This window comes from Geospiza fortis, unplaced genomic scaffold (assembly GCF_000277835.1).
Source record: "Geospiza fortis unplaced genomic scaffold, GeoFor_1.0 scaffold45, whole genome shotgun sequence".
NCBI lineage: Eukaryota > Metazoa > Chordata > Aves > Passeriformes > Thraupidae > Geospiza > Geospiza fortis.
This window is the reverse complement of record NW_005054327.1, coordinates 3,492,672-3,506,762: the sequence shown is the minus strand read 5'-3', so window position 1 is coordinate 3,506,762 and position 14,091 is coordinate 3,492,672. Positions and strand designations below refer to the sequence as shown.

The following is a 14,091-nucleotide window of genomic DNA, read 5'->3' as shown; positions in this document are numbered from 1 at the left end:
ACTAAAACCTTGAGCATTACAAACGGTAAGCACAAGTTCACAGGAAGTAAATACCAGAGCTAAATACTAAAGCCAGAATCCAGTTATACTCTATAACCATATTAATATTTATTTTAATATTAATATTATGTTCCCTGTGATCTTCACTACATTTTCTAAGCAGACGAACACTTCAACAGCAAAACACTTGGTTGTTTCAAATCTCAGTTCCCTGAAGAAACAAGGTAACTAAAATCTGACACTGTCTTTCATGACATGTCTGCTAGATTTTAAGTGGTCAGCTCTATTTCCTCCCCCTTTAAAAAGAAGTCAGAAAACATCTTACAGTTCATGAAAAAAACAATAAAATGTAATAGTGTATACTAGCTAAGGATTATTGACATTTGTAGATCTGATAACAGATCTCAAGAGTGTCCCAGACCAGGCACATCAAGAAATGCCATGGCACTGGCAAGAAATGTTCCTTTATTTATAGCTGACATCTTTCTAACGCTAAGTTTGACAGAAATAATCTTAATTTAATGAGCAAATGCTTCTGCTCTTCACTGTAAAAATAATATTTATATAACATAAAAAACCATTTCATCTCCCCAGTCTTCATCAATGAGCTGTAAGTTACATTCTTTTCATTCCTTATCTTTTCCTACTACTAAAGCCTCTCATATTTCTCTGCTTTCTTAAGATATTTTTGTTATCATGTTTTCAAGTCAAGTTAAAAAAAGGTCATTGCATGTTTTTTAAATTCTTGTCTCATGGAAAATTCATGCCTCATCAAATATAAACCCCTAATTTAGAGAATAGTAAGAAATCAAGATGGTCAAATTTTCAGAGTAAACATTTTCCTTGCATAACATTCATACATTTCTTCAGTAATTTCTCTTGAGAAGCATACCTTGGGAATAGCTGCTGCCACTGGTCCTATGTAGGCTATGATGAGGGGAAGCAGCATTGAAAACAGACTGGAAGAGCTGAGCAACTCTGGAATGTCTTCAGCTAGATGAAGATAATTAGAACAGAGGTATTATTAATAAACCTGTGCTGTGGTTCAAAGCACATCTTATTTTCTGGTTTGCCCCTTGTAAGTTAAACTTCTATTTCCCAGACTATTTTTACTTCAAATTATTTCCATTATTTAGGCACTGTTGAATTCTGAGTCTGCCAAGTCCACTCAAGATAAATATATCATTATATATAGTTCTCTGTTGAAAAGTATCCTTCTCTTAGAGCATTACTTTATTGCATTCTTTGCCATTTAGTGAAGCTGTGTTTATATTTTCTACAGTATAAAAGTTAGCACAACAGTCCTCCCAGCCCTTTAAAATTAGTTTTATAGCACTACGAATTATGCTGGACATTTTGGCTGATATCTACATTTCTCACAAAGGGATGCTGTAACTGCTTATATATTAATTACATTAACCAGTCCTACTGATTACAACCTCTGTGCAAAACACTCAGGAAATCTGCAACTAACCTGCCTAACTAAATAAAACATCTTTAGGAAATAAAGAATCTTACCAGCTTTGATACGATACTTGTTAAATTGATGAGCAAATTTATACAAAGTATCTGACTATGCTATCACAAGTGTGAATCAACGACATAAAAGTTACTCATAGTTTGACACCTAGAGGAATTAAAGGTTAGAAAAATATTCTTTGGAAAGCAAAAGAGAAGCACCACAGCTCATGTAATTCAAGTCATATTCTACTATTATGGCTTGCTAGCAAATTAAGAAGTTTTGAAAAGTAAATTTTCTCAAGCCTTACCATCTACAGCAAGAGCTCTGTGCAACAAGTCTTTGGCTGCTCGTACAACAGCACTCACGACGGAAAGAGCCCTGCTACAGTTTTTGTCCTCTTCGTTAGCTTTGTTCAACAGCTGTGACTGCAGATCGCCATCATACTCACTCCTGGACAGTGGATTAAGTTAAAGTAAGTTCACAAATACAAAATTACATTAAAAAGCACTCCTGACTAATTTTTGGCACAGAATAAGCAAAACGATTTTTGATAAAGCAATAAAAAACCACAAAGAAACCATGGAGGATATTTTGGAGAAAATGTGTCCCTGTTAGTCCTTTGCAAGAACTTCATTTGGCAAAAAGTATAAAAAGCATTTTTCTGCAATGTTTCTTTTCTCTAGATGCCTTTTAAATCACAGAACTAATTGCTATGCTCTTCCAAAGCCAGTTCCCTGTCTTGGTAAAAACAGAGCAATGTTAAATGCTTCACAGAAACAAGTAAAACTTCCTTAATGGATATTTCTGCATTTTCATAAGAGACAAAGATTCTCCCTTCTAATTTCAAAGATTAATTATGGCTTTGAAACAGTCTTGGCTTACCCAAGACTTATCAAACAAACAGTTCTTTCTTTTAAATCCACTCTGTGTATCAAATTAGGCTCTTCTTAACATCATGCATGCAACCATTTCAATAAGGTTTGATTTGCTTTTTCATAGCTATCAAATGACAATTACAAACTAATTCAAACCTTCAATATGATAGTGATTAAGCCTTCACACAGAGAAATAAAATCACTTAAATAAAATCACAAAACAAAATATACCATTTTCTTTTGGATATCTTATGTTTGTCCAGTGCATTATTTCAGGACTAGCACCTCAGAATGTTAAGAAATTTTACTTTGAGCAGTTCAGTTCTCCTTCTCTGTCATGTGAATCAATGACTCTTACAAAAGTATTATGTTTTTTCAAAGTGTCCTAGAATTGTAGCTTTGCTGTCAGCCTCAAGCCTTTTTCATTTGAATTTTTTAGCTGCTTCTGGTAGGTGCAATTCAACTGAGTACCTTTCCAACAAATCCCTCCAAAACTTTTCTCCCCTTATCAAAGTGTGTTAAACTTCTGCATGTGTTCCTTCTTTGCATATGCCTAAGAAACATTTCTATTGATACCTGAGCATCCTCCAAACAAAATGAAGTGTGACTTTTACAAGCTGCTCTATAATAGTTGACTGAACATTTGTTTCTTTGCTGTAGGCAAATCGAAACTTCAAATCATTATATATCAGTGAGTCCTCAAACTAAGTCCATAACCATAACCATGCAATAAATAAATTTATCTTGTCCAAGCAAACTACAAAGACATTGTGATTACAGCACAGCAGGTGCAATTTTTTTCAACACAATTTATTCCGTAACAGTTCCAACTTGTACCACTAGTTTTTTGAAAGCCTCTTTGAATTTTATCAGTTGAAACTAAAAAACCTGAGACTGCTCTGATCTGAAGACAGAACTTTGGTGTGGGGTTTTTTCATATGCTAATTTACCATTGTTAGAATGCCTTGAAGTTTCCATTACCGAAATTAAGTCCTTTGCTTTTCTGAAATCAAAGAAATTGTTATTTCTCTTTAATTTTCTCTTTTGCCCATATAAAAGCAATCTACGAGTGAAATAGATGCCTTCCATGTCTGTCTTTCATCCTTCTTACATAATGATGCTTTCCAATTAAGATACCTCATAATAAAGTCCAAGTTTCCAGGAGACTAAACCAATTAAAGTATCATGATCTGCACCACTGCAATTCCATTATTTAATAAGTACTTACTGGTTTTATTGACAAGCTGGATCTTTGAGCACAATCTTATGTTTTAAGGTAGTTTAGAGCTATCCTGTATCTTCAAATATACTATTAATATAATTTTGCTGGCCACTTTATTTCTTCATATTTTACTACCTTCTTTAAAACTTTAAGAGCAATATATGTTCATGTACTTGTTAGTCTAAAATACATCAGCTGGTGTAGTATTACCTTTTTGTATTTTCTACATATTTTATTATGTAGGTACTTCTCACACAATGAAAGATAAAAGTAAATTATTATTCATTGATTCTTTTATTCCTTCCATCTTCTGGTAATCAGCCTTGTACTGCCAGTTTGAAAATCCTGTCTTTACATAAATCAGGGTAAGCACCTCAAACACAAAAACAATGCTTTCTGCAAAAGCATTACCACAACTGAATTCCTACTGTCATCCTGAAAGGCTGAAGTAAAGCTCCCCTGCAGGACCATCCCTTCAGCTGATTTTCTTCAGGCAATAGCAATTTCTCTTTTTATACCTTTCACCTCTAAGAAAGAGAGGAGTTCATATATGTATAGACTTTGCTTCACTACCTGATGCAATTATTTTTGGAAACTGAAGAACTGAATAAGTTGGAGACATAAACATGCTAGTGAGTAATCTCTCAGATATCTCCTATAGTATAGAAAAAACAAAAATTGAAATAGTGCATCTTACGAGTTCTTCATATTTAGAGCTTTAAGGGAGTAAACAATGGACCTCATAAGAAGTCAACCATCACATTATCTGTCAAATGAAAAATAAAAAAGCCAGAGAACCTAAAACAAGACTGGAAGGGGCATCACAAGCACATTCTGGATGCATTTATTTCTATCATTTGTTAAAAACAGATGTGGTATAATAGCACTGTGATGGTTTCATTGACTTTTCTTAGAAATGAATGATTACACCACACAAACCTGTAATAAAGGATCTGTGGGATTTGTCCTCGTGTTTGGTTGGTGCCATTGCTGCTCAGACTGCACGTACTGAATGTGAATGTTACACCGTCCGGACACTGCACCGTGGTCATTCCCCCATCTCCATTGGCAGTCCGGCTCCCGTAATTCCGCAAACGAACTGCGTACTTCACGTTTTCCTGAGAAAGGAGAGCAAAAATAGGTTGCAGTATAAAACAAATATCTAATGGCTTCATGGTATATGAAAGTTATTATTTTACATTAATACTGGAGAGTCTGAAAAGTCCCTCAAAGCACTCTACAAATGAAATTAAACAAAAAAGATCCAGTATGAAACAAAAATCAGAGCTGTTCAATTTTCCCAAACTATGGACCATAACTTAAATTACTACTAATTACTTAAGAGCAGGCAGGTATCCAAGAAAATTAACTGTTAGGTTGCACAAAAAAATTACACTTTCAAAAATATTCTAAAATTACTAGGTAACTATAATCTATCATATGCACTTACAAAAATCATACACACCTGGGATCTAATTTCTTCTAGCTAACAGGATTTGGAACTTTTAATTTATAGGTTGAAGCTGAGACTTTATGAAGCACACGTCAAGATCAACTTGTGAATGTGCGTCCACAAAACCAAACAATTTACACTGACCATTTCAACTTTGTTATCTAAAGAAGTTGTATGAAACCTACAGATGTGCTTTTATTTTATTTACCTTCAGTGGCACAACTTTGTCAAGTCTGATTTCAGCTATGTCACTAGGAGAATCATCTGTGGTGTAAGTTCCTTTAACCAATTCTAAAGATGTCCATCTATGAGAATGAGTTGCATCCCCAGTATGATCACTCTGATTCAAAGAAACAAAGTAATTTTAATACATTTATAATGTAAATACATGACACATGCAATTGTGCAACTTATGTTTCATTGTATAAATTTTTACACATGGCATCACAAACAAAAACATGAAAAACCTGTTCAGAGTCAACAGTAAAGTCTTTCCCCTAAAGAGGAAATTACTGAGCAGAGAGGTTAATTTCCCATAGTAACCTATGCTTATCCTTTGGAAGAGATCATAATCATCACTTATAGTGAACAACTGTGTGTAAAAGAACAGTAGATTTGCTTCATTACAAGAACCCACAGCACAGTTTTATGCTGCTTCTAAGAGAGTACATCAACAGCACATGAAACATCTGTAGGTACCTGTCTGATCATGTAGGGAGAATTGTAAGGGGGCACAGTATTCCCCAATGAGTTGCAACTGTGTTAACACCTGTAAGTAATTGAGAACCAGGGGCATAAAAGGGTGGAGCCGGACAAAGAGTCAGAAGACTGCAAGAAGAGCTAGGAGAAGGCTGCCCAGAAGATGACTGCAGAGGAAGACTGCAAGAAGAGTCAGGAGAAGGCTGCCCGGGAGAAGGCTGCAGCGAGGACCAGGAGAGTCCCAGAGAGGGCTGCTGCAAGGACCAGGAGAGTCCCAGGAGAAGATGGTGAGTTCCCCTGGAGGGGATGAATAATCCCAGAAGAAGACTGACCCCACAAGGGTAGACCCCAGGAGAGGGTTGGAGAAGCTTTGGACATGCCAGGGCTCTGTGGCAGTCTGGCAGCAATATCCTTCATTGGATTGCTGCTGGATTAGCTGCAGATGCTTCTGGCTGGGTGCTTCAGGAAAAGCCCCTGGAGGGGATGGACTCTGTTGTTGTAATGTTCACTGTTATATATAAGTATGGTTGTAAGGTTTACTGTTATGTATTAGTGTGAAGTGTTTAGGGCTACTGTGACCCACTGGGACGGAGTGGGGGAGGCAGCGTTGGTGAAGCTGAGAGTGGCAGGTGGAAGCCACAAAGAGGTCTAGACCTGATTATCTAATCAAGACACCTGGGAATAGGTGAGCCACCAACAAGCAATGAGGGATTTGGTTTGGGACATTTAAGGTATTTACTTTGAGTTATGACCGCCTCGACAAGTAGAGATAGATGCTGGTGTAATGTAACTGGTATAATGTATTTCTGTAATGTAGAAGTATAGTCGTATAATGTATTACTGTGTAAGTATTGTTGTAAACATGTTTAATACAACATGATCATGCTGGGAGGTCATTATCCTTTTCTTCAATTTTTGCTTATAATCTCATTTCTTAATTTCATTCATGGTTTACAGAGAAGTAACTGGTACTAATTTATATTTAGCTCCAGAAAGTGAAAAGTCCATCATACTTCAAATATTACTTGTAATAAAGGAAGAGTTCGTGACAATAACCAAGATAAGGACTCTACTTAATATGGTATGAAGTTTGTGGTAGTACAAAAATCTTCACCACAAGCAAAAAATCCTACTACCAGTGCACTGTTTTACTGGTAGCCTAGACTGAATATGAATATGAAAATATCACTTTGTAAAGCATACTCTAAGAAAACCTCTGAGGTTACTTTTGTTCAAATTGTTTTTGCAAAAGCAGTACTTACATCATCAACTAATACCTCCAACTCATACTCATGAATTCCTCCTCCACCATAAACAGAAAATCCTACTACAACTACACCAGGTTTGTCAACAGAGAAACATATAGCATCAGGGGATCCATTCCCAGTATTCCAGCTTCTTCCCTGACTTGTTTTAGTGAATCGGTTTGGAGTGGATTTGACAGAATGGAGAGAATTCAGTCCATCAACCTGTAGAAAGTTAAATACAGCAGTCAGAAAATATTCACTGTTAAATTTTAGACAACTTTAATAAAGCAAAGTGAATTATCAGATTTTTCAACTGGGTAAATTTTAAAAGTCAACTTATAAACCACAGAAGATGTCACTATTTAGCTTTCTAGTTCATATTGACTATAAAGAAAAAAGAAAGTATTTCTGATAATTAGAAATTAACTAGGAATAATCAGAAATCCTACTCAGTTTTTTTAAAGTATTTAAATATATATTTTATGGATGAATTAGCAAAAAATACAGATAAGCTGTACTAAAAGAAAGGTTAGGTACTTCTGCCTTAGGTAAGTTAGGTATTTCTGCCTTAGGTACAGTCAAGATTAAGAGAGGGCAGAAACAGATGTTACATAATGGTAAAAACACCTTGAATCAAGATGTTATCAAAAGCCTGATTCCTTCTGTGAGAAAAGCCTGTTGATAGCACAGAGACAGTGACATGCCTTTAACAAAGTCAGATACTTTTCTGTCACTTAATGAAGTTATAGCCTCCTGAAAGGATTGTATATCTACACAAATATGCAGTCAAAAAGCAAAGTACTCAAAAATGTGCCTTTTTTAAAACAATCTGCAGTATTCTTCAGCACTAATGAAGTAGCTAATTATCAACAGTACTTCTCTAATACAGTGAATATATGCCTGTAAATCTATGCAAATCATCTGCGCTACCCAAAACAGAGAATTCCAGAACCCCGGAAAGATCTGCACACCTGTAAAATACCCATCCAGCCTCTATAACATTCCTAGTATGTTTCTCCTGAAGGACTTCTAAAATTATTTTAGAGCAGCTTTACCTCAGATCCTAATGCTGATGCTGTAAGCTCACTCACAATACTAGCAAGCAACCCACAGGTATTAGAAACTAGATGTGAAGAGAAAAGTTCATTTTCTCTTCTAAGGCTGTTCCGTACTGGTAAAACAACAATGACCAACATCTTTTCCAGCACTTCCCGAAAGCTTGTCATCCCTGAAACGTTTTCTTCACTCTGCAGTGTAAACAAAAACAATGACAAATAACATGGTTATTAAAAAACCAAAACACAAACTTTCACATATTACAAGTATTAGGTAATTGAAATATCTGTGACTTCATGAAGATCAGAAATATCTAGAAGGTGGGAAAAAAAACTAAAATATTCAAAGCTATCATAGTATGTATTCCTTTGTCAAAAGAATTGATTGATGTCCTTAATTTCCTGTATGAGGTGGTGACAAGTCTTTTATTGCATTGGAAAGACACCAGATGCAGATGTCCTTCCCAGGAGATGTCTCTTCTTTATATACTATATAGCCATAAAACCTATGGGCTTTAAAAGCATACACTAAAACACAGTGGATATATAGCTACTTTTGAAACTGTTCATGTAATTTTCTTCTGCAGCATCTAAACAAGAGACTTGGAAGCTTTATTGTTTTGGTGCTAGCAAAAAGAATCTTCTATGCAAAGAGGTAAGACAAAACCAGTGGGGGGATGATTATAAACACAGTTTTTCTTTGCTGAATGAAGTCTATGAAACCAACCTAAGCTTAAGTATCTATTGTGTTTTCTGCCTAGCAGTAAAATCCACTGCATTTGATAAGAAAAATAAAATCAGCTCAAGAGATGAAATCCAAGGTTTAACTTTCTCACCTCTTTGTATGCTAAAAAAAAATCCAAGTAGTGAACAAATACGGAAGACAATCAGGCAAAGCAAACCTGTACAGAACACTTTTCCATCTTTTACAATTAGGAGGCTGCTGTATCCAAGACACATATATAATATTTGCATTTAGTAGTGCCTGTTGTTTCTTCCCTTCATTAATTTGTACAGGTACTTTCCAAGTCCATGAAAGCTTTTAGCACAATAATGGCCTACAGGAGTATGCCCCCCAGCTTAACTGTGTATTTTATGAAGAGTAGAAAACTTCTGACCTTATCTTTTACTCTAAATTTCTGGGAATGGTAGATTCTACAACTATCCTTTACTTACCTTTCTTGCACAATTCATAATTTCATATCCCTGCTGCCAGCCAAACTGAAGAATAGAATACTGTTTAGTAGTCCCATTTCCCTGATTATTATCTTTTATTATTTCTTTTCTATCTTATTTCTCATTCCTGTAAATCACTTCTAAAATATCAGAACTACAACAATACAGCATTAAAGAGCCCTTGATTAGGAAATTGTTTAATAACCTTTGCTAGAACAGTATGAACTGGGATTCCTTTACTGATCCCCTTAAAAACTCCAGTTTGGGACATGACTTTTTATTACTAAGCTTGTGCTGACTCTTCCTCAAAACACCAAATCTATCTACATGCTCCTCCTTTTGATCACATGAAGAAACTGAAAAACGGCTGCAGAAAACACTATGCAACAGAATACTACTCCAAAGGATATTTCGTCCAATTTTTAATATTCCAAGATAAGAACCATTCTGCTTAGACATTCTCCAAAGAAGAAACAGTTAGAATATTTCGGACAAAAAGTTGAAAATTGTACAAAATATTAAGTTTCTAAACTAAGCCTTTTAGAAAGAAAACACTTTCTAAACTAAGCCTTTTAGAAAGAAAACACTTAGGTAAATTCATGTACATTTTTATCAAACAATAAAATGTAGGTACATAACAGCTTTTTGTTGCAAAGTAAAATCATTGGGCTTTTAGAACACATCCTCACCTGACTGAGCTTTTCCATGTGTGCAACCAGAAGAGGGAAGCGATGGGCTAGGGCAGAGTCATTCTCAGTGCTGACTTGTTTAACCATGGAGCGCAGCAAGGCCTCTCCATCATAGGCAATGGGAAAGATGGAGGTCAGCTTCACTGATGTGTGGCACAGAGCAGACATGACAGCTGCAAGGAGCCTACTGCTGGAGGTCTTGAAGTTTGCTTCCTGGATATCCTGAAGACAGAAAAAGTAGTTAATTGAATGGCACCACTGCACTGAAACAACAGAGAAACTACTTTTAAAGAACTTCCCAGCTTTACTGTAATTAATAAAAATAATTTAGAGAAAGATTTTTTATGAATTTTACACTGCCTTCCCTCATATGCTTGCATTCAGATCTTCAAAACTGGAGTAATTAAAATGTATTGGTTGGCATATTGTAAAATAAACCTGTCTAATATTACTTTTAAAATTATGGTATCCTTTGAAGAGAAGGCTTTTCTTATAATTAACAATTATAATTAAACAACTTAATTAGAGTAATACATTAAAGAACAGATTTTTCCTTGAAATGGTATATGCTAAATGAATCTTCATGCAAAGCGGCAAACTGTTTACATCCCACCACAAGCAATGCAAGCAAGCAACTACACTGTTTAGATGTGGGATGCTTAAATAAAGCAAAAGAAGAAAGTTGTTGATTACAGAATAATATTTCCAGCTGCTTCTCATGTACTTGGCTGGATCAGAGCACTGCTGTAGTGTTTAATAATGAGGAATTACTCAAGTATTAGCGATAAAAAATAATACTACATGGATGCTCTTAGTCAACATGCAGCAAGAGTAAGCACATATAAAGGCACAGCCTCAACACTGAAACAGCAGGTGCTGACAAATTTTCTTCACTGTATCGCAGAGATTCTTAAAAGCTAAAGACGACAAAGTTCCTAGGCTCTTATTGAACTACATTTAGAGAACACCCTAAACAAACAAAACCAGAAACAAATCCAACACTCAATCATTAAAAAAACAATCCAAAACACAACAGAACTCAAGTCGCAAATCAGAATAAATACAAAAATTAGTAACATTTTTAAGTATTACTTGGCTTCAATTTGAGCAAAAGGAAAAGCTAAGCTGTTATATTTACTTGAGCCATTTCAATGTACCTGGTCCAAACAGTTCAGCAAGTCACAAAGACATGCCCACTGGAGAGCTGGTGTTGGATAGAATGAATGGAAGCAAGCTGTAAATGTATTATGGCATTCCTGAAGAACAGCTTCTAACAGACTGAGAGGCTGACTAAGATATCCTTGTGGATCATTGTCCAGCTTCACCATGCAATGGTCAACTCCTTCAGATAAAATTTTTCTCAGCAAGGTCCTAGTTTTTCCAATGCAATCTGCTAGTTTGCTGGTTTCTTCTACAACTGCCTTAGCTGTAGCTAGAAGATTACACAAACAGAAGCATTAAATGTAAAATAATTAAATATTTTCATGTTAGAATGCACATTTTACATGCAAACAGAAAAACAGGGAATTCAGCAACATTGTTGAATCTATATTCAGAGAAGTTAATTCCAAAAGTAGAACAGTGAAAGGATGTTAAACTCTATCAAAGAAACCTGAGCATTAAAAACTCCCACTTTTCTGATCCTTTATAACATATACTGTGCTTTAATGAGCATTGTTAGAGGCATGAAAAACACAATCTTTCAAATTCACACTGTGCTCACTCCCACAGCAAGCACTATGTACAGAAATGGAAAAAAGAAGATACAAACTGTCCAAAACAGCTCAACTAACAAATCACACAGGAAATAAACTTTAAAATACACAGGTTACAGTGCAAACATGTGGTACTAGGATACTTAGTTATGAGGACAATTGAAAATTTCTTGTTTCTGATAACAAGTCTTTTAATTGCTCCAATAAAACCATCTGTGTGAGCAAATCTATTTTATATCATATCCTACATGACTACTTAGATCAAACCATAAATTTCCTGTAGATTATTCGCTAATAAATATGAAACTGAGAGGAATACCTGAAATTGGGTATATTTCACAGGTGTAGACCCTCAGCAATCTCAGGCAGCAAGTGCCGACAAAACGCAACCTTTCCAAATCCAGAAGAGTAGCAGTGTATTGGAAACCCTTCAGCCCACGAAGTTCTTCAACTCCCAGCACCAGTGTTGTCCAACTCCAGTGAAGAATGCTCAGTAAAGATTCAAAGCATTCCTGTTTCAGGGTATGAAGGATAGATATCGAGGACAGAATTAGTGTTAAAAAACAAGAAATGACAGTTCTGCATCAGTGTTAGACAAAAGGCAAATATCTTCTTTATTTATGTTTACCTGAATCAGACAGCATCTTTATTTATGTCTATACACATCTACCATGCAACACACAAATCCCAATTTGCTTGAGAATATTAAAAAACCACTGAGAATGCAGGGGACACTTCGCTGCAATACCATAATAAAATCTATCTATAAGCTATATTAGAATATTATGTGTGGAAGCCCCTCAGTTATTTAAGAACAAATGTATTCACCTGTAATGGAGATTTTTCAGTAAACTTTATTTGCTTACCTACAGAAGCGTGCAACACTGACTTTTGACATAATACATTTTTGTCATAAAGTATTATCAGGGCTGTGTTCATTTTGTTTTTAAACAGTTATGATCAGCAGGACCATGGACACTATATGAAATTTACAGTACTTGAAAGCTAAACAGAAGCACATGGTAGTTCACAAAAAATCTGAGGATGTAAAAAGTTTTGTTTCTACTATTATTATTGTAGGTGGTCAGCAATTTCACAAAGTTGTACCTTAGAAAGTAAAATAAAAGTATTTGGTGTTGAACACCAAAATGAAATATTCAGAAAAAGTAAAAAAATAAAATATTCTTATCAGTGTACCTAACTTCTGCTTGAGAAAGCAAGCACAAAATCACAATTATTTCCACATCTACATTTTTCAGTTTCCTAACCATGTATGAACTTGCAGGAAACACAGAAGATTCTCAATAGTACTCACCACAGAGACAGTTCTGGCAAAAGATCTCTTTAAAATATGTACAGGTTCACTAGTTTGCTGTTTTCCTTTGGATGCACTCCCATCACTCGTTGGCAACCTGGAAGAACAATTTTGGAACTTACTTGAAATCTCCAGTTTTAATTTTTAGTAGAGTTTTGGGTTGGGTTTGGTGTTTTGTTTTGGTTTTTTTACTTTTTGTAGTTTTTACTGCTTTTATTGTTCAAGTGGGGAAAAGAATCAAAATGAAAAAAGTTTTAATTCTCAAAAAAAAGTTCTGTTTCAACATAACTTTTTGCAGTTTCCTAATCATTCTAGACCAGTAACCAAGTATCTTGAATTCTCTCCAATTGGCAGTACTGTGACAACTAAAAATGAGGTTGAGATTTAATTACATGCAATTATTACTAGTATCTACTGTATCTCCTCAGACGACATCAAGACTAGAAATCTTATTCTTTAAAATAACACCGGTTTTGTGAAAGGAAAATGTACATGGAAGTTAAAAATACAGACAGCATCTACCACAGCAGCATCTTCCCTTTTGTGCCACCCATTGGTCTTCAGAGGTCTCAAGGTTTGTTTGCCTTTTGGCTACAGCCATCTCCCCATAGAAATCAACAGATGATGAATTTGTCATGTTAGGGCTTCATATACATCAAAATGAAACTTTCACCTAGAAGGACAGGGCATCTATGGACAGAAAGCTTAATGGCAGAAGTGAGCTATTCTGCAGAGGAACCTTGAAAAGGACATTCTTAGAAAGGACAAGAAAACTGGTATCAAAGCATTCTAAGCTTTAGAATCAGCGTGGAAGCCAGGGGAATTATATACACACAGAATATATAATATTTTTGTCATGTATCCATCTGAGGACATCTGTAAAATATACTATCAACACAGTGGAAGAGTTCCTGATTATTAAAACACATAACATTTATCAAGGCAATAAGTTTATGGTAACTTATTGTAAAGCACAGTTCTTTGTTGATTTTGGCTTTGTTTCATTAACATCCTCTGTTCAAGAGCATACAGTTCCTAAACTGAGGGCAACCAAATAGAGAATTTCCCAACTAGCAAAAAATATTATTCATGCTATTGTGAGATTCTATGGATGTAAATGAAAATCTCAAGACTCATGCAGCATGACTGCAAGAAAAACAGCAAGGAAGTGAATGTGGGTATA

The 14,091-nt window shown here is 35.3% G+C and overlaps 1 protein-coding gene across 1 annotated transcript in view; it reads right to left on the bottom strand.

Annotated features, from left to right (window-relative positions):
* MYCBP2 (MYC binding protein 2) overlaps positions 1–14,091 on the bottom strand; it is a 177,247-nt gene that overhangs the window by 75,135 nt on the left and 88,021 nt on the right. The window contains exons 31-40 of the mRNA XM_031057093.1: positions 12,909–13,005; positions 11,913–12,105; positions 11,036–11,310; positions 9,879–10,100; positions 8,014–8,205; positions 6,974–7,180; positions 5,221–5,352; positions 4,499–4,677; positions 1,770–1,912; positions 893–993 (exon numbers count right to left, since the gene is read on the bottom strand). Of these exons, the coding sequence (XP_030912953.1) occupies positions 893–993; positions 1,770–1,912; positions 4,499–4,677; positions 5,221–5,352; positions 6,974–7,180; positions 8,014–8,205; positions 9,879–10,100; positions 11,036–11,310; positions 11,913–12,105; positions 12,909–13,005 (1,741 nt within the window). The remainder of the gene's footprint in view (positions 1–892; positions 994–1,769; positions 1,913–4,498; positions 4,678–5,220; positions 5,353–6,973; positions 7,181–8,013; positions 8,206–9,878; positions 10,101–11,035; positions 11,311–11,912; positions 12,106–12,908; positions 13,006–14,091) is intronic.